The sequence below is a fragment of the Lathamus discolor genome, chromosome Z (genome assembly GCF_037157495.1).
Source record: "Lathamus discolor isolate bLatDis1 chromosome Z, bLatDis1.hap1, whole genome shotgun sequence".
In the NCBI taxonomy this organism is placed as follows: domain Eukaryota; kingdom Metazoa; phylum Chordata; class Aves; order Psittaciformes; family Psittacidae; genus Lathamus; species Lathamus discolor.
The window spans coordinates 68,676,964-68,697,856 of NC_088909.1; the positions used below are offsets into that span (position 1 = coordinate 68,676,964).

Sequence of the window (20,893 nt, forward strand, 5' to 3'; positions counted from 1 at the left end):
CAAGGAACAAAGTTACAGTGAAAATGTGGATGCGATGAGGGGATTTTCCTCCTATATTAAATCATAATCTGCTTAGTAACACTGCTGTGAATTGCTGACTTCAGGAACTGCAGGGGAATTGCCTTGTTCAAAATGAAAGCAGTTTGGATCTACACTGACTGAAACCCTACTTCAGGCCAGGACACACACGGTTACCCACCACACTCCATGCAGCCACAGAAGTATAGCTAATAGTGGAAGGATGCTATTAAAACTATACGCATATGTCATGTCTGTATCATGTCTATATCTCTTTTGATCTACCTTTTTTTGATGAACATAAGTTAGCCACTTAACCTTTAGGTTTCGTTAAAAGACAGTAACATCTTCTACAAGGTCACTCAAACAGTCTACATGCTTGTGTAGCTACAAGTTTGTTTGTAACTAAACAGCTATATTTATTTCCAATTAAAGCGTAATTTTCTATTTTCACAAAAGATTTAATTGTATGTACAAAAAAGACACAGAACAAATGGAAGCCAGCTTCAAAAGTCTGGGGATACACATACCCATGGAAGTGGGACACTGAAATGGGCTGTGAAACATATAAAATAAACAGTACCAATGTACTGTGCTCCCTATAATGCTATATTCCTAACTCTAAATACTTCCAAATACACCCACAAACTCTTGCTGTGGAGGCCAGATGACAAAATCTGGCACAACATGGGCCTACAGTAAAATCTGGAATATTTCGTACTATCAGATAATGATGGAAAGGATATTCAAAGATCCTGCATATTTGTACCCTGTGGAGAAGAAAGCTTACCACAGCTCACAAAGGAGGATATGAAGTTCTCTCTGGAACAGAAGAGAAGACAGGACAACTGAAAATCAGAAGGAAAAGAAGAAACCAGAGAGAATAACAAGGAAGAAGATGAAGAAAAAAAATTACTAAAAATAATTTCCAGTTATTTCAAATGTTAAATATGTAACCAAAAATAGAGGGCTGAATTCAGAAGATATCAGAAAGGATCCATTTTTTTTTACTTGTCTGGTAATGGCTTCAACTTTACAAACCATTTGCAAGTTTTAAGCATTCAAACAGCTGCAAACAAAGTGCTGGTCTTCGTGCTGATGATTCCATTTTGGATTTATCATGGATGGCCAGATGAAGCAACTGAGAAACTGGACATTTGCATAAATTTTGTTGCATAAAGAGCCAGTAGGATGTTTAATGGTCACTCCTACATGGCAAGCTCACGTAAGTGTTTTAATCTTTGAAAAATTGTGCTTATGAATTGGCTGCACCCTAGGGAAAAAATAGATGTCTAGTGCTTCCGCTGGCAGTCAAAAAAGAAAGAGCAATTCCTGAGAGACCTATTTGAAACAGAATTATTTCCAACTAGCTGTCCACAGGTTTTCCTGGCCCTGTCTGCTGCCCCCAGTATATTAAATGTCAATTTAAAGTAAATTCCAGGATAAATAAACCCTTTCTAGCAGAACATTAGAAATATGCTTTTATTTTAGTTTCGTATCTTCATTTTTTTCAGTGAAAAAAACCAGCAACTCTGGCTTTAGACATTTCATAGCCTTTTTTTATTGCTCAGTGAAACAATATAAAAGCTTTTTAATGTCAAATCCTGGATGTCCAGCAACTTTTACCATGTTAATTGTTCCTGAATGACTCTTAGTTTCAGTCTCAGTTTATTTTAAGGAGGTCAAGAATTCATAATTAATGGAGCCCTTTGCAAACCAATACCATTTGGGCAGATCAGAATCTCTACGGTTACAAGCAATGTCACTTACACTCAAGCTGAAAGACAGGAGCTAGTGGGCGCTATAATTGCCATGTTAAAACTAGCTCCGTTAGCTTCAAGAGGCTCTGTCCACATACTGAAAATAAACCAATTTAGAAACATATAGACTTTTTCCACCAATCATTAAACATCTGCGTTAAGACATTATTAGCAACAAATCACATGCTGTAATCCATACAGTTCTGTGAATATCTGCGTCAACTAATAGTGCACTGAGTGGCTAATATATAAGATACAGTACAAAATATGTAAGAAGGATATTCTACTATATATATATATAAATATATATATATATTTCACTGGTGCATAAATCAGTTGTAGTTTATTAAAGTTATCTTCATGATTACATAAAATCCAAAATACTGTGTCAGTACATGCTGAAATATTTGAAGGTCAAACCTACTCTATATCATAAAGATGAACTGCAAAGTGCTACACAATAAATTACAAAAAAATTATGCAAAATCCCCAATCAATAACTGTGCACATTTATGCATATAAATATTATGAATCAGAAAGAACTACCTTTAAAAATTAAATATTTCAAAAATTAACTGCCAAATTCCAGCTCTGCAAGTTTGCCTTTTCCCTTCCAAAAAAAAAAAAAAAAAAAGGTTCAAATTCTCACCTCATTTATTTGGCAATAAATTGTGAATACACAACAAACATTCTGATGTTGTCCCAACAAAAGTGAAGACTAGAATCTGGGCTACTGGGTCAAGCTCTGCTCATGATCCAACTGACATTTAATGTAACTCCGCTGACTTCAGTTCAAATATTGCTGACCTAAACAATTATCCATTGATTTAGAATCTGCTCAGTGTTATGAGACCTTATTTTAATAGAAGGAAAGATGCATGCATAAGCAAGAAGTATGTGAAGAAAATAATTAAAGGAAAGTTAAAAGAGAAACAGTAATCTGAACAGAAAGTTAGTATCTCTCTAAAATAAGACTGTATCCACACAGAATTAAATTAAGAAGGAAAAAACGCAGACATTCCTAATATTGTTTCTGAGGACTGGCACAACACTTGTTGATGTCTAACATCAAACAGTAATTATGATGGACAGCCTTAATTGCTGCCATCCCTCCCCAGATCACCACAGTATGTGCAGGGCAACACCATGACTGCTAGGTCATCAGTCGACTCTCAGTTCTGTGTTCCATCCTCTTCTTTCATGTGGGGACAAGAACACATCTTTGGGACAGATTTGGCAGAAGGTAAGAAAGCACTTTAGCAATTGCAACTCCTTTTCCCTAGCCAGTGGCAAGAGAAAGAATATAGCTCACTACACAGGCCTAGAAGAATGCAAATATAGACATTTCTTGACTAATAAGGATATTTCCAAAACTTGAGCACAGCAGGAATAAGAAACTTGGATGTGAGAGACTGAAAAAAACACAAGGAAAAAGCTGAAGCACTGAGTGTCTTAAAAGGCATAAAGCAAGTAAGTACACAGAGATAAAGCAAAAGAGTCAAGACAGTATTGTCTTGACAGAGGGATGATGTACGCTGTAAGAGACTACAGTGAAAGACAACAGTGTTTCAATGGAAGAGTGAAAATGGATGAAATTAAATAGCAAAACCAATGAAAAGCGCATACAGAAGAGAAAAAACTCCTTTCATTTTTTATTAACTATAATTGTATGGAATTAAAATCAAAACACAGCTCATAAATATAACCAAAATGCATCGGAATGTAACCATCTATCCCAGTTTTTTGCTGCTCATCTTTGTAGTTAACTCTTAGTTAAAACACTAAAAACTTTATCTTTCTTACAATGATTCCCTAAACTGAAAAGATAGAAGTACAAACTCAAGGTTTGGTAATTAAATAGCATGAAAGTGAATGTCTAGCACTATATATAAATGCAGTCCCTTCTCCTGCAAAATTGTCTTTGCTTAGTTTTACCTGTTATAATAACTCTCCTCAGAAGAGAACAGCCTCTACTCTGAAGTATGCTGAAACATATTCTGAAGTATACTCCACAGTTAAACATGAACAGTTAAATACACCTGTAAGCATACAGTCTGAAGGACTAAGCGTATAGCGTTGTTATTCTTGCTCATGGCTCAGAATCCCCATTCCAACCTGCTAAAGATTTGTACACTCACACAAACTTATGGGCTATATTGAATAAGCACAACCTAACTGAATCTGTAACTGATGACACTGGTTCAATACCCAAATGCACTAACAAACAGTATTGCCACCTGTCTGTATACTGTCCATCTTCCTGGTAAAGTCAGGGGAACCACATACATAAATAAGATTTGCAGGGCCAGCTCTGCAATTTACTGCTTCAGGATTGAAGGCCATACCCTGAAAAGAACTTAACTTCAAGGATGTGAGCATTCCCTCTGAAATCAGTGAGTTTACACACACACTCTAATTAGGCATTTGAAGTTTTGCAGAGCCACTAATGCAATAAAAACTAAAAGCAACTTTGCAGTTCACCTTTGATAAATATTATTTATAAACAACATCTTTCCAGTTAAGTTCATCAGAAAAAAATTGACAGAGGAAACAGTATATTGTAATTTGATCTCAATGTCATTTTGGAAGACACAGTGGGGACAAGGCAATAGAAAAGCGTATGATAGCTTATATCTGGACTTTCTTGAGTTTTGTAGCTGCCTCAGGCCTTGGCTTCACCCTGTTCTTGCAAAACCAGCTACTGATTTGAATGTACTTCTACAGTTCTCCAAACAATGTCTAAAAGAGAAGTCCAAGTGTGGTGGCACTTCACAGGGCAAGAACACTGTCCACTCCCTAATGTGCAGCATACAGCTTCAACAAGCTCAACAGCCCCTCTCTCATCTTTTCCTTATTTCATTTACCCATCCAGTGGGATCTTATGAAATAAAACAAAACCTAAAAGAAACAAAATAAAATGTGAGAAATCATGCTTTTTAAAAAAAAACTCAGACAAATTAATAAGAATGTCCAAACACAAATGAATACTTAACACATAAACATAAAATGCATTTAAAGAATACATAATATTAAATAAAAAACACATGAATTTATGAAAATGACAACATTAGCTCTATCTTGTGGCCAACAATTTTATTCATTAAATAAAAATGCATAAGGCATGTTATTCATGTCTTTAACATATCAAAATATTCCTATCTAGATGTAATGAAATAAATCTAGAATTTTCCAACAAGGGACTATGGGTCAGAAAAACCCCAGCCAGGTGTGGTGTCCTGCCTTGTGCAAAGGCTTATAGTGAACAAGCCTGGGTGCACAATGAAATTCTCTGTCCCAGGTCTGGTCCACAAACAAAGTGAAAGGAACCCTGCTACACCAAAGTTACTGGAAGCACAACACCAGGTTCCTCTGTAACCTTTGTTTCACACTTACCTCTGTGCACATCATTCTTTCTGCCTGCTCCAAATAGGCTCCTGCTCTTAACATTGTTAAATTACCTTGTAACGGCAGAAAAAAGTGGAGCTGGTGGAAACAATAGTTAACTACCTTAAAATTTACTGTTTCTAAACTTCAACAGGAACTTAAAAATCAACAACTAAATGTGATAATGGCACTTGGAAACACAAGTAAAAATCCCCAAAAATTCTTTTTGAGATAAAAGGGAAACCCATTCCCCAAATCTTACCTAACTGTCTAAGGCTAAGAACTGTGAAGAAGGATATTGTTTGGCCTTGTATGAAATCCAACTGACCATAGCATAAATACTTCCTAGAACAGCATTGTCTTACCCAGTCTGCTGGTATCTGATGCAGTTGAGTTATTATGTACATCACTGTTGACAGTCACCATTACTTGTTCTAATGACATTTGAAAAAAAAAAATAAATGTGAGAATTGTACCAAACGCAATCAGTAGTATTTTTATTTGTTTGGTTTTGGTTATTTTTTTACCTTGCTTTAGTAAGTCCTCAATGTTTATAAAGAGTGAAAGATTACCTGTACTCCGGTGCACTTTAAACAACAATTCAGAGCCAAATCTTTATTTGTTTCAATGAATGGGATTCAAATTATCAGTTTCAAGAGAAGCTGAATTTGATTGTTAATAATTAAGTAACTATGACTAATTCATTTACATTGCATTTTCTTGCTTGTTCGAACCTTGAGGCACTCTTAGTACTTCTACCGGGGAAGTTGATAATGGCACACTCAGAAGCTGAACATGCTAGCTTTAAGCCACCACACATTTCCAAAAGGGTGTGGCAAAATTCCTTTTCTCTGAAATAACTGATAAGATTTAGTGTAAGGTGTTAAGACAACACAAAGGGAACTGGGTAATTCACAGAAAAAAATAGAGTATCAGTTGAAGTGAGCATCATTTCAGAACAGCTAGGCTTCAAGGGGGCTGTTTTGCATGGAGAGGAAGGTTGTAGACTAGACTCACATTGAGAAAATGAGTTTCTTATGGACATATCCACATGTAGTGATAAGTATCTTAAGAACTTGTAAGGAGCACAACATTATTGTTGGAATCTGTGCTCTTACTGAATTTGACATCATTTGGGTCCTTCTACTGCCTTCTCCCACATAAATAAATCCTCTTGAAGTGAATTAATATTGTTTTGCCATACTGTGAAATACTTGGGAGAATTAAATCAAAACTGTACCCTTGAAAATTCAGTTCATCAAGTAATATTAACATCACAGCCCTAATAGCCTACTGTAATGTCAAGAAAATGTACATCTGTAAACTGTGTTGACGTTCATGACGTGTATATGCATGTGCAAACTCCATACAACAGAGCTTGAGGAAGACTGAGGATCCTTTCCTGCAGGCTTTTCCAGGACTTTCTTCAGTATTTTTACTGAGTCACTGTGGTTAATCATTATTTCTTAAGTTATTTTCTGAGGATGTTTGGACATTACAGGTTAGATGGAAAATTAGAAGTACCATCAGGATTTTGGTAGTCTAGAATTGAAAGCTGCTGCATGGTTGCTATCTTCCTTCTGCATTTCCTAGGCTGTTCAGACCTCCTTTGTGGAACTTTGTTCTCCTAAGTTTGTGAGATTCCATACTTGCTTGGAGACTAACTCAAAGGACAGATAGATGTATTTACATAAAAACACATATCTACACACTTTAGCACTAAAGCAAATTACTGCAAATGAAAGCTTTCTGGCCTTTCGGTTTGTTCCTTACCCAGTCTCCTGCAATCACAGAGAAATAACATTCCTGTGTTTAAAGTCACCTCTGAATTTTCACTTAAGAAGTTGTTAATTGAACAGTTGTATGTAGTATGTAATTGTACAGTAGTATGTAACACACAGGTAGGCAATAGACCTGTTTATATTCTTAGCTGCATCTGCATGTACATTAGTACTCTAGTAGTCAACAGTGATGTCTAAAGCAACCAGTATGGAAAAAGCCTCAGGCAAGGACCTAAATAGTCCAAAGGTGTCAAAAAACCCACAAGGGAGTCCTGCAAGTCCAGGGCTCAAAGGCACAAGAATTAATCACAATAAATATAAGTTTTAGAAAGAATAAATAAAAGTCTATTGACTTCCTTTGCTGAAACATGGAAAGCAATCAGGTAAATTATGTAGAGAAGGAAAGGACATAGAAATACAGAACAATGGTGGGGGGGATACGAAGGTTCTGACAGGACACAGGAGAAACAGAGCAAGAAAAAAGGATTGAAATATAAAGATGCAGAAACTGAACACAAATGCTTTGAAAAAAATGGTTCCAGGGAAAGCAGAAAAAGCTGCAAACCCATTAAGCAGCAGGCAATCTGGACTAATTTGTACACTAGATCTCTGACTACTTGGAGTTTCTGAGGTAGTAGAGGCAAAAAATAATGGGCACTGGATATTTAGAAGATGATTTCTCATGTACTAACTGCCAGCTTCTCATCCGGCTTCTCAGAGTTCAAAAGGAGTCAGTAAGGCAGGTTGAGGCAAAGCCTGATTTTGGCTTGAGTTACTGCAATGGCACTGGATTCTGAGTTTAATATATAATTCCAAAAAAACCCCACTGCTGTTATGTAAGCTGCCACTCAGACTTACAGAGGAAAGTACACTAAAGAATTCAAATAAAAAACTCAAAACAAAAGTGAAAGAGAGAAAAAAAACTACCCATCTTCCTTGTACAAGGAATGACAGTACTTCATTCATCTTTTAAGGGAACATTATGTATCTGTCTCTCTGAGATGCAAATGTGTCCAAGACAATAAAGAAAATTATAAGTATTTTAAAATGTAACCTGCTGATACTTTATTTCCAATATTAGCTCTTCGTTCAGAGAGTTCTGAAGTGAACGCTGTATTCATTATTAGTCTTAAACATTATAATGATTTTGCAATACACTATTTCAGGGACAACAAATTTAAGTCCAAATGCTCTCCCACAAAGAGAATGTGCTACAGCAAGTGTAATTTGAATTATGCTATTAATGTAGATCCAGTTGAGCCAACAGTGAGGATTGTTTTTAGTCTACAATTGGCTTTCTGGAAGTATCTCATGAGGGTTTCAGATCTGTGTCTCAGGCACTGGATGACCCGTAACTTCCAACGAGTTTGCTCTCATTGGGAACTGGATAAAATGCCTTTAAGACCTTTAATAGTTTTTTTAGCTTTTCTGTCATTACAGAAGAAAGTATAAACAGGAAAGTATAATACTAAACCCCCATGTTTTAACATACTGAATGCATTCTGAAAAAAGAGCTTTTCATAAACACAGTTCTTTGTGCATGTAATGAAGCCCACTTTTTTCTCTCCTTTACCCAGCACCCAACACAGAACTGAGCAGTTAATGGCTTCATAACATCTAATGCACTGCCATATTTGGGAGCGTCATTGTTAGGGAGATAGTCACACATCCATGGGCTCAATTTCTACCTGTTCCAAACAATCTCAATTACGTGCCTTCTCACTGGCTATACTCCCTACAAGCCTTCACCTAAATCGTTCAGGAAGGAAGATATTGTGACATAGTCATCTTCTGGACTTTTTCACAAAGCAAGGTGATAAATTTTAGCTGTTTGAAATCCTTTTCAACCAAACAGAATTTGAAATACTGTATTCTGATGAGCTGGAGGTCGGCAGTCAAACTTTCTTGGTCATTACAAACCTGACCTAAACTCTGCCAGAGTAAATAAAAGTTTCCTTAATGATGACTTAACTGAATTTAAAACTGTTTCTTATACTCACATCCTACTCTCTACATATGACTTGCTAAATTTTGAGTTTATATATGTAAACCCAAGCATTCAAGAGAAAACACAAACAAAAGAGCAACCAAAAGTTTCTATGATGTTAAGTCTCATTACACCACCTCTCTTCACCAAATACATGTGGTTTACCCTAAGCAGAATGTTACTTGGGGCCTTGATCTAAACAGAGTATTTTGAAATTAAGATTAATTAACATTTTCACTTTCTCCAGCTTGGAGAAATCAAGCACAATACAGCATGTTTCTCTGGTCTTTTTAAATGAACAATGATTTATATCGAGAAAGCTCAAACTGCTGAGTGGAAGGGAGAAAAGCAAAAAGATGTAGTTGCATTACCTAAAAAGGTATTTGTATCGCATTTGTCAGTTTCTGGTTTCAAGTAGAAAATTAAATGAGATAATTCATTCCTAGTGTTTTTTGCTTCTTGGATCTGAGCCACTGTTTCAAAGAGCAGTGCTGGCTAATGCTGTGGCCAATTGAGGACCCAATGTCACCTCATTATTATTGGAAAGCAAGAAGAGGGTCCTGATTTCTGGAGAATGGTTGTGGCACAAAGAAGAATGTCTTGCCTCACAGCAGCAGAAGATAGAGTTGTCTGAAGAAATCCATACTTTTTTTTTAGGATTTTCCAGATTTTGCATGCAGCAGGCTCACTACTGCCTTGTGTTTCAGAGCACAGTAACAAAGATTCTAATGGCATATGTAAAAGTTACTTTTCATACCTAAAGATAAATGCTTGGATAAAAGACAAACAAAGTGAAAATCAAAGACCTAAAACCACAAAGACCTGGACACACTCTTAACTCAACTCTTAATTAGAGGTCAAGGATTCCCAAAAAAATCTGGACCTGAATTTCACATTAATCTTTCTTTTCAGATCAGAGTTTCCAGTAACTGAATTTACTTAGTAATTGGAAGAACTAGGACCAGAAGAGATTAAACAGGCTTTTCCATGAAGTTCTACATCAAGATGAAAAGTCTTGACCCTCTTATGTGCTCCAGTTGCCTACAACAACAGGAAGTCAGTACACGGTACAATATCGTATTAACCTCAGTAATATTTATAGCAACTCAAAACTTCAGAGTTTTTGTTCTCCTTTACAGTCCTTCAAAATTCTGCAGTATCTCAGAAAGATTTCTTTTCCACTATCACTAGCTTTCCCTCTAATGTTTAAATTTATGCTCCACAGATGAGGAAACATAGTTTGTCATTTTATGGATGCTGCCATCTATATGAGATTTCCAAATGCTTAATAAAATTGGAGCCATTAAAATTAGTGTTGCAGGCAGCATTCAATCTATTAAATGGTTTGTTTCATTGATCTACAAGTTCATAAAATGAGAAAGGGGGTCAAACAGAATGATATGTACTTCAGTATATAACCCTATAAAGCTGTTTTCAGTGTGAAATAAGGTAGAACCAAGAAAGTAAAACTTGATCTGTCTATTCAGCATTTTAGACATGAAAAAGATTTTGGGCTGACTGTTCTGTACACTGATTTCAGATCACTTTATACATTAATCTGTTTTTCCTTAGTTTGATTTGGAGTTTTTATTTTACTTCCCATTATGATACATTGGAAGATGTTCTCATTTTCCAAGCAGGCAGCAGAAAATCAAACATTTGTTTTCACTGCTCTTAAGGAGAAAATATTGCAGCTTTCTCAAGCAGAGTCATTACCTTCATGTCTTCCACCATGATATCCAACAGACGTTTCATTTTACAGTACTACTGCTGATGCTGTAGTTGTTTTGTTTGCTATTGATTAGTGAGAGTCAAGGACATTAAAAGCTGAAGCTCAAACCACCAGTGCTCAGACCTAGTCAGTGCATATATCTTACACAACTTCTAATTCAGGGACAGGTTAAAGTGAAAAAGAGAAGAGTGTGACTAAGCAACTCTTCAGACTATGAAACAGAACTCTACAGTAACAGCAGTTCCCCCCAGACCCAAGTAAACAGACATTAATAGAAACCCAGTTCATAGAAAAGGACACAGCAATTACTATCTGCATACCCATTTTAAAACATGGATGTCTGCTGGTTATTTTACACTTCATTTGCATGAAACACTGTATGCCTTAGAGATCAATCAATTTATCAAGAAATGCTTTCTCAAATCTTTCTGCCGGTGCTTGAAAAGTCGAAGCTATTAAGAAAAAAGGCTGTTTACCTTATGATCTCCCTAGCATTTGTGTTTAATACACTCATTGGTATGCATGTAAAATACAGAAATGCTACTACACAGGTATTTTTGACAAGTGCCAGTTGCAACCACTAAAAAGATCAGAGCACATGAAGGACACAGCATAATCTAGTCTCACCCTTCTGAAAAATAGAATCAATGTCAACTTTGAAACCATTCTGTCTCTGTCTAAATATTGAAGTCAACTCTACCATCATGTTAGTTTGCATAATTCCAAGGATCAATAGATATTCCACATTTTCAACATATGGCCTTTTGACAAGAACTAGCAAAACAGTTTTTATATACGAATTAGGAGAATAGTGTTGTTTATTCTTGTACAATAAAAATTATGGTACTGTATCCTATATATTCATTTACAGTGGGATTATTTTACTTACTGTTGCCTTACAACAGTATTAACATTTTTTATTATTACAGGCTCATAGTTGCTATTGAGCAATTCTCCAGCTTCATTTCTATGACATTCTACCTTGAGTCTGTGATGCCTGAATACTTCTTAGAAAATGCTAATCCTAATCTCTGAGTGCCTCTAGTAAAACACTATTTATTTATTTATTTTTCTTTACTTCATTAATCTCAGCTGCCTGCCTTTAAAGTCACTTCATGAACTTCTGTGCAGCAATTAATGATGTACCTCAAAAAATATTGATCCGTTTGTGGTGAATCATCAGGACAATGGACTGATAGCAAGCCACCAAGAGCCAAATCCCAGCTAAACCTAGTTACTGTTTTGCTCCACAAAATTCTCTTCTGACAGAAAAGTTAAGACATAAGTCTCCAAATGCCATGCTAGTTATCTCTTACCACAAATCCTAATGTCACAGCACAGAGAAGAGACATCTTACAGGTGCCTTCCACTGAACCTTATCTACACCAGTCCTTCTCCAAAGCAGTACATGCACTCTGAGGGACAAAAAGGGTGAGGTATGGGACGTTTCATCATGAACCTCATAGCCTGGATTTATACTCCTAAAAAGCCATCTAAAAGTCTGGCACACGTTTTTCTGACAGCTTGAAATATATACATTTAGGTTCTACACCTCTTCCAAGACTCCAGAGACTTTTCTTTCTCCTGGATACCTCAGTAAGATGGAATCACATCAAAGATGCTGCTTGGCTGTGAATGTCCCTCTGATTCCTCGCAAACACAGAAGATGGAGAGTATTTTAAAGGAAAAATACCGCACAACACAGTACTAAATGAAGCAGGTTGAGCCTCCTGTATCACAGCTGCTTGGAGCTAAAGTGAAAATAATGTGCACTTACTCCAGTCTGGCCTCGGTTTGCTTCACTCGGTTCTCAGTTTTACATGGGAACAAAATGCATCTCCATTCAAAGGATCACCCTTCACAGGGTACACCAAGGAAATGAGAAGGAAAATGGTCATAGGAAAAAGGAAAGCTCCCACTCTTTGCATTTCTGAACACTACCTCTTACAGCACCTTTCAACAGAAGAAATACTGTATTTAAAAGGTTAATTGCACCTGAATTACAGCCAAATAGCCCCATCTGAAGACTCAGTGACTTTATGGGTAAAAGTAAACAATTATATTAAATGATACCATGCAATTATAAACTTAATTAGCATTAAATAAATCAGACATGAGCCTATATGAATACAATGTTTAGTTACTTATTCCCCTGACTGCCGGATTAGGTTATTAGCAAGTAAGTAAGAGTGTCCTCTTACTTGAAACTGTGTTCCTGCGATTGGCGCTGCTGGCACACAGCGCACTGCATATCCTACTTGAATCCTGATTGTCTGCTGCTACTGAGGCACTGGGAAGAGAAATTACCAAAGCTGTGTGAACAGCAATGTAAATATCCTTCCCCTCTCTGTGCATGTGGAACAAAGTCCCATCCTCATACCCAACCAAAGTAAACCACTCCCAAATATATTACTACCATGCAAATCTGTTAGGAACAGAACCAGAAAAGGAATGGTGCTATCACTCAGCTATTTCTGTAGCATAACCAAAGTGTGCCTTCTGAATTTCTCTCTTTCTACAGAGAGAATTAACAAAATGCATTAAATGCATTTGAAATAAGAGATATTTATTTTGAAAGAAGAGAGATTGATGTTTACTTGGTGACAATTCTCCCTAACAGCACTCTTTAAGAAATCCAAGGTCCCTGGATCGCCTCGCCTTGTCAGTCAATAAATAGCCACGCCAATGTGCCTGGCTCTCCTTTGGTCAGGCAAACAGAATGACTGCCTACCTTCGGGCTCCAGAAACCAAAAAGGCCCAAGCCTGCAATAGTCGCAGGTTAGGAGTCCCTGGAACCAGGCAAAGCTTTGGCCACAATGCTGCCAGCATTGGCCAAGGTGGTGCTCTCCACTTGTGCTATCACCACTGCAGAAACAATCAGCAAAAGGGCTTAGACCGGCTTACCTTTCACGAGAAGGGGTTTCCGTCTTGTCCCCACCCCCAAAACTTCCTCCCAGAAAATAAACTCAGACTTAACTTAAAGCAAGGCTGCTGCAAAGTAGAGCCTGAATGACTCCACCCCACCAGAGCAAACTTGTGTATTTAGATATACAGACACACAAGACATGAACAGTAGTTAATAAGCCAAAACCACTTTAGTGTAAATGGGATGTGCAAGACTTGTTGCTTCCAAGCCCACCTATTAAGCTAAAGACTTCAAAGACAAATAGGCTTGGGGTACATTTGTATCAATAAAAAAAAAAAGGCCACAGCCCAGGCTTGAGCAAGGGCATATCTTTTTTTTTATTCACAATTATTTAATCTATATTAAATTAAGGTACCGTTTTGGTCTAAGATAAATAGCTCTTTTCCAGACAATGTCCCAGTATGGTTCAAAGGAGAGCATGACTCAGGAACTATTTAGAATATGCAGTATGTATGAGGTCACCTTATTTGAGGGATGAAGAAGTTTTAAATATATGGACACAATCAATGCCTGTCCCTAAGGGTCATAGAACACATCCTAGCCCTGTTTTCTTTGATGGCATATTGGTCACCTCAAACACTGCTGTGCTTTGCCCCAGACCTGAGTGAAATTATACAGTACATACAAACCACACACTGTGCCCACTCTCCAGGGAGACCACGTAACAGACAATACAGAATTGAATTATTGCTGATATTAGAACGAAAGAGGTGACTCTAATGTGAAACTCATACTAGTATTGCAACTGGTTAAATTCCTTTGCAAATAATTGTATTAGTTTGTTAATGTAGGACACAAAACCCTGGTATCTGTCTGCTGCTAATTATTTTGTCTTGGTGCCATGAATCAATATTGATGGAACAGAAAGCAATTTTTGACATTCTGTCTGAAAAAAGTATTAACAGGTTCTTGAGAGTTCTTGTAATTTTACTCTTGTTTGGACTGGAAAATAAGAAAATGATTGAAAAAAAAAAATAAAGAAAAAAACAAAACAACAACACCCCCCCCAAAACAACAAAAACCAAAACACAACACACACACACATATCCCCCCCCCCCAAAAAAAATAAAACCAACAAACTAACCACACACACACACAACAAACAAAAAATCCTATTCATCTGAAGACACCAGTCTGAGCATGATATTTGGGACTTTTCCCTAGATATACAGCTGTGTTTGCTTATACCAGATGGATTCTTACCAACTGCTTCACAATGTATTTGTAATGAGCAAAGCAAGACAGCAAGTTATATTCTCACACTGTTATTTAGTCCATCCCAGTTTATCATATATTTCAATAGAATAAAATCCCTTTCAAGTCTTGTTCAAAGCCCTTACATTTACACAAAAAGAATTTCCCACATTCATAGGGGAACCTAACATGTATCATTAATTAGTCACAATTTGGACTGCATATATATTTTTTGACCCACAATTTATGTATACATGAACATAACAGGATAGATAAATTCCCAAAATATAACTGAAAACAAATTTAGTGTTTCACGATGACATCTGTTCTAAGAATAAATAATTCTGTAAATTCACCAGGCATATTTAAAAACCACACAGTCTTTGTTCTTTATAGGTTAGGAGTCTGAATAGCTGTATCATCTCACCTTCATTGTCGCAGTCTTGCAATGAAAGCCATATTTGATCTACCAGACCAACTCCTTTTACTTCACCATGAACTGGAATGGAATGCATTACCATTAATGCAATTGTCAAGGGTTTGTTTTGCAACTGCCAATTCTACTCTTTTTTGTATATCTATATTTCTTCACCAATTGTTTTATTTTCCACCCTACTCTGCAGGAGAGAAAGCATTCATTGTGATACTCCTAGATTGTTCCCAGTTTACATTTTTCACAGTTTAAAAATCTATACCACAAGGAGGGCTGTCACTATTAGCTGGTATTTTTAGGACTGGACTCTACCACGCACAGCTTATACATGTGGTTTCGAGCTACAGAAATATGCACAGCTTAAAAATTCTGATGAAAAAAATCATAATATGCTCTATGATAAGCAGTGAGAAAATATTCTTCAGTCACTGGCCAAGTTTTTCTGAGTGTATATCCTTGGTCTGCAAAGATGAACTTAATGTACAGATAACCCCCACTGAAGTCAAGGGTCAATACCTAGTCATACAGCATAAAGCACTTTTTTGCTCAGAGTTTATGTTTTTTTTGTCTGGAGCTTTTGCTCTTGCTGGGGATCATATACAGACAAAAACCCAATTCGTTAACAGCCAGCTCATCACTTCATTGCATTAAAGAATCCTCAGAAGACCTAACATCAAAATATCTTGTTCAGCACCTGGCCCTATTCCTTACTCCCAGTACTGAAATTAATCTCTAATCAACTTGCAACGCATAAAGCTTCTGCAAGTAGCTGTCTGTTGTGGCAGAGACCCTGGTGTTCTCTTGATGCTTCCTGTAAAACAGGAGGTACCAATGTAGCAAAACAACAGGTTTCCACAACTCTTGAAGTAATCCAAGGTAGTTCAGCATGAGGCTTCACAATCAACACAAACAAAAAATCTGCAAATTCAAGTCTCTCTGTCCTGAATTTTCACATATCAGTGCTAAGTATTCTTTGCAACAAGAAAAAATGAACTCACATGCAAAGGCAATGGATCTGTGGTCAGCAGAACTAGACATACATTACAAATTCAATGTCTGAAACTAAACATATAAAAGCAACTGCCAGCCAAATAGCAGGACTTAAATTAGCTATTTAAACTATACTGCTTGAAAATTTGCTTAGCTGCATATTTATACATATGTATATACAAATTCACACCAACATATTTCACATGAGTCACTGAACAGTTTTTTCATTGGAAATCGTATTAAATTAAAGTACTGGTGCCACACAAAAAAGCAACAGAAATAGATTTTCTACTGCTAACGTTTAATGAACAGCAAAAACCCAATAGAATATATATAAAACTGGTTTGAGACATATTAAATATGATGTCAGTAGCATGAGCAAATTGAACTGGGGATATTTTTTGACTGACTAGTGATTACAACCCACAGGAAATTTGAATCCATTGTGCTCAACGAGCATGATGAACTGTGTTCATAATATTCTACAATAAAGCTAACCTCCAGGAGTTTGCTCCTGAAATTATTCTGATAACTCCAAATCTTTTCATGTCTTTACCCTACCTAGATTTTCCTAAAATGCAGGATAAGGAAGAAATGATATCCTAAATTTTATTTATTTTTAAGCCAACATGAAAATTATACTGGACCAACTTTTTTAGCTCCTACAAATACATCCAGCTCATTCTGTTCAAGTTAACTGATCTTAAATGCCACTTTTAAACTACAGAGTTTAAATTTCAAAAAGCAGACCCTGTTCAGCAGTATAACGTCTAGGTGCATGCAAGTAAGGATAGGCAGCCTTGCTTGCCTCTTGATAAAGCATCAAACCTGTATTTTATCAGGCTCTTCAGGAAGAAAGAAAGAAAAAATTCTTCACTGAGAGAATACTCTTACAGGATTAAACAAAAGATACTAAAGCAGTAAGATATTCTGCATTTTTGAGTGACTGCGTATGATATTTCTCAAAACAGAAAAGCTATTTTACAGGGACATTAAAGGAACATTGCTTCCTTTCCTGCAATTATAATACTGAATCTGGTACTCCCCTTAGAATTTATAATATAACTTCAGGAAGTGAGATTAGTTATTGAGTACATAACAAGTTTACTTAGCCTACACTGAACTGATTTCTAAATAAAGGCAACAAACATACCAAAAATGTACCAAAAAAATACACAAAACCCCTATAAATATTTCTTTAAATGTAACTTTCACTTACGGTAGTAGAAAACAAATTGCCAAAACGTATTAAGAAGCATCATTGTCCATGCAGTGGAAATATGCTTTCCCTCAGGAAGTCAGAAACTTGACTTTCTCAAACCCAACTCTGTTTTACAAATCTTGCAAAATCAAGTATCTGAGATATGATATACCCCTGTTTCACAGCTTTCCTGTCCATAATACAACCACAGGATTACTTGGGATAGGAAGGGAGGGAAAAGCCCCTGTCATAACTGACAGAAAACCATTCACGAGCACAGCCCCCCTCCTGGATCAGGGCAGAGCCCTCTCCTGTAATAATAGCTTTCTGTCCAACACTGACTATGCTAAGAGCTACTGATGACAACCCCGATTAAACAAGTAATTAAATCCTCCAAAACACTCCTATGGTTGGGCAAGGGTTGTGAGAAGGACAGAGACCAAGCAGCAGTTATGACCTTGAAAGAAAAGTATTGATCGGATTTTGCCTTCTGAAACAAAGGAGGGGAAACTGAAACCAACTATCCTGAATCATTAATGAGCTCCCACAGCATGCTCCTAACTCCAGGTTTTCACATATCCAAGTAAATTCTTTAGGCTTCCACCATACCAGCACATTTACAAACTATTCATGAAAAGGAACTGCAAATTCAGTCAAGACAACATGAAGTGCCTCTAGGCAACAACTTAAAGGTGTCTCTTCTTGTGTACTTCAGACTATGTAAAAGAGAACAACGTCTGTTATATGTATGTTTAAATATACATATGTATGTGTGTGTTTACACATATTACATTCATTACTGTGAGCAACTAGAAGATGCTATTGATTGCCCATGCCACCACCTAGGCTTTCATTAGTACCCACTGATGAAGAGTATGATTTTCCAGCCTGTGGCTTTTTCCTAGGACTGACAGCTCTTTGAGCATATTTTCTATTATAAATATCCATTTGGCCCTAAAAAAAGGAGAATTCTGGTGGGGTTTATTGGGGGTTTTGTTTTTTGGGTTTTTGTTTGTTTGTTTGTTTGTTTGTGGGGGTGTTTTTTATGGTTTTTTTTTTTTGTGTTTTTTTTTTTTTTTGAAAAAATAAAAGCTCTTCATAGAATGGAATGAAATAAAATTATGTGAAGTTATAATTTTGTGTCAGGAAAAATCCAAATAACTTCTGGTTTGTACTGATTAGCACTTAGTGCTAATAAGAGGAGACAAGGAAGACAGCCATTAGATGAGACATTGGAAGGTGTTATGATAATTTTCTCCTTATTCAGCTTACATTTCACTACATCCTCCTGTTTAGTGAGTTTTTCCTCCTCAATACATTCTTCAGTTTTTCTTGTAAAGTTTCCTCTCCTACAAATTGTCTCCAATAACTGCTAGTAGTTGGAGCTATTAGTATTCACAACTGTGACTTGTTGCAACTGTTACTGCAACACAAGGAAAGCCTCCTTCATTGGTCTTGGCTCATCGAGCAAATTATTCTCTAACTATTAATGTATTTCTTCAGTGAAGTCATAATCTAGTTTATAGAACTGATTTTCTAATTTCAAAATGCCTTTATTAGACAGAGCAACCATGTTAAAAGATTGGAGAATTATTACGCTGAGATTTGTTTTAAATGTGATCAAACCAAAAGATCTCGAAGAAAACCACCTAAAAGTCAAATGGGCATTGACTATAGGCATTTCCTCTCAGACAGATGCTGCTCAGCAAAGAAAAGAATATCAACAAGGTGCAAACACACACACAAAAAAAATTCTGTTTATCATCCAACGCAGGAAAGAATAATGGGACAACTTCAGTCCCCACTGGCACACAGCAGTGCACTGGCAGAAAATATAGGCTATATCTGCACAAAGGAGTACTCAGTGCTGTCAAAGACAGTGAGTTCACATGTGTTGGAAGTTGGCTATTTTCAAAACATCCATGTGATTAAACTGCCTATTTAATTACCAATATTTGTACTCTCTAAGGACTAGGAATCTTCCTCAGAAATACAAAGACAATATGGTCACATTGACAAAGATGAGAATCACTACTTTTGGAATCAAATTCAGGCACCTTCTATAATATATAAAATACGATATAAAAAAAAACACTCAAGTAACAGTGCTGTTTCTATTCTTAATGATTACTGAATTAACATCATAAAATAAAATGCTACTCATTATCTCACACAATGTATACTTGGGATTAAAAATTCCATACTGCAAAATCACACACAAAGGGAAATATAACACTTCTGCTCACTATAGAAATTCACATTTTTGTATGCTAGCAACAGAACATCAAATCAAGATTAAAAAATCATAAGGAAGGAACAAGCAGGCTGGGCAATGATAAGGACATTTATTTAAGTAAGAGAGAAGAGATGAGCTGTGCATTACAGTTCCAGTCTACATATGAAGGACAATGCACAAACACTGCCGTACAGGAAGAGAAGAATCATTCATAATGTTATGGTTCAGTTTTACATTTTGTCTCTACCATTGTGTGTTCCATAAGATACAGGTAATGAACAGTGAGGTGTTTCAGTGCCATGAACTGAACAATATCAAAATGCCATAACCACAGGTCTGTAAAACTTATGGATTACATCTTTCTTGTAAAAACAAGATGCTCACTAGCGGACAGTCTGAATGCTACTGTACAGGGCTTTGCAAAATAATCTTTCTCATCCTCCTACCTTTTGTGGTCCTGTAGTGGCTATAGCACAAGAAGCACATTTCTTGGTCCTGGCTGTCTGATTTTCAGTGCCACTGTTCTAGGCTTGGTTCATCCCAAACTGAAGTTTAATACTTTATTATTATTATTGCCATTAATAATTATTATTATTGTTGTTTTGTTTTGTTTTTAGAAAGGTGTGCTGGAATTCATGACTATGTGGACCCAGTGAGGGGCAGTGCAAAAGACAGCTGACTGCAAGACACTGTTATTAGCTAAGGAGCACGACATCTCTCATAACAGAAGCATGGATTCCTTTCTCTGATCCCATGATATTATTTTGAAACATACATACCTCTTGGTATGAAATTCCACACTAACAAACCAGCCCCACAACCATACCCTTCCACAGACTTCAAAAGCTGGATTTCTGGTTGGCAACAGTTAGGACAGAAAGCTTTCCCAAGCTTTCATGCTGCTGTTACAGAACTCAGAGCAGCTCCTGGCCCTGCCTATGGTGACTAGACTAGGTCTGGCAACCTTTGCAAGGTACCTGTCAAGGATGAATTCCCAATAGTGGACTGACCTCGAACAAACTGTTGTTCTGGGACACGTCATCTCACTCTTAACAGTTTGTCAGAGCTGATAACCTCCACAGCTCTCAATCGTCCCCTCCTACTGCCTCTTCTCTGACTTTCATTGGGTAGGATTACCAACTCATTCCATTCTTCATTCACTTTCCCACTGATTTTTTGCTTCTCTCCATGACATCATGAAACACCCTTTCAAAGTCAGCTTGAAACCTCCCCCAGATAGATGAGAAATCA

The 20,893-nt window shown here is 36.7% G+C and overlaps 1 protein-coding gene across 3 annotated transcripts in view; it reads right to left on the reverse strand.

The window, feature by feature from the left end:
* Positions 1–20,893, reverse strand: part of NTRK2 (neurotrophic receptor tyrosine kinase 2) — a 210,060-nt gene that overhangs the window by 111,002 nt on the left and 78,165 nt on the right. Inside the window, exons 12-14 of one of the 3 annotated variants that reach the window (XM_065662820.1) lie at positions 15,210–15,281; positions 5,528–5,596; positions 1,306–4,676 (exon numbers count right to left, since the gene is read on the reverse strand). In XM_065662820.1, the coding sequence (XP_065518892.1) occupies positions 4,639–4,676; positions 5,528–5,596; positions 15,210–15,281 (179 nt within the window). In that variant the 3' untranslated portion in view covers positions 1,306–4,638. Of the gene's footprint in view, positions 1–1,305; positions 4,677–5,527; positions 5,597–15,209; positions 15,282–20,893 lie in introns of those variants that run through there. The other 2 variants (XM_065662822.1, XM_065662823.1) reach the window with 2 other exon arrangements.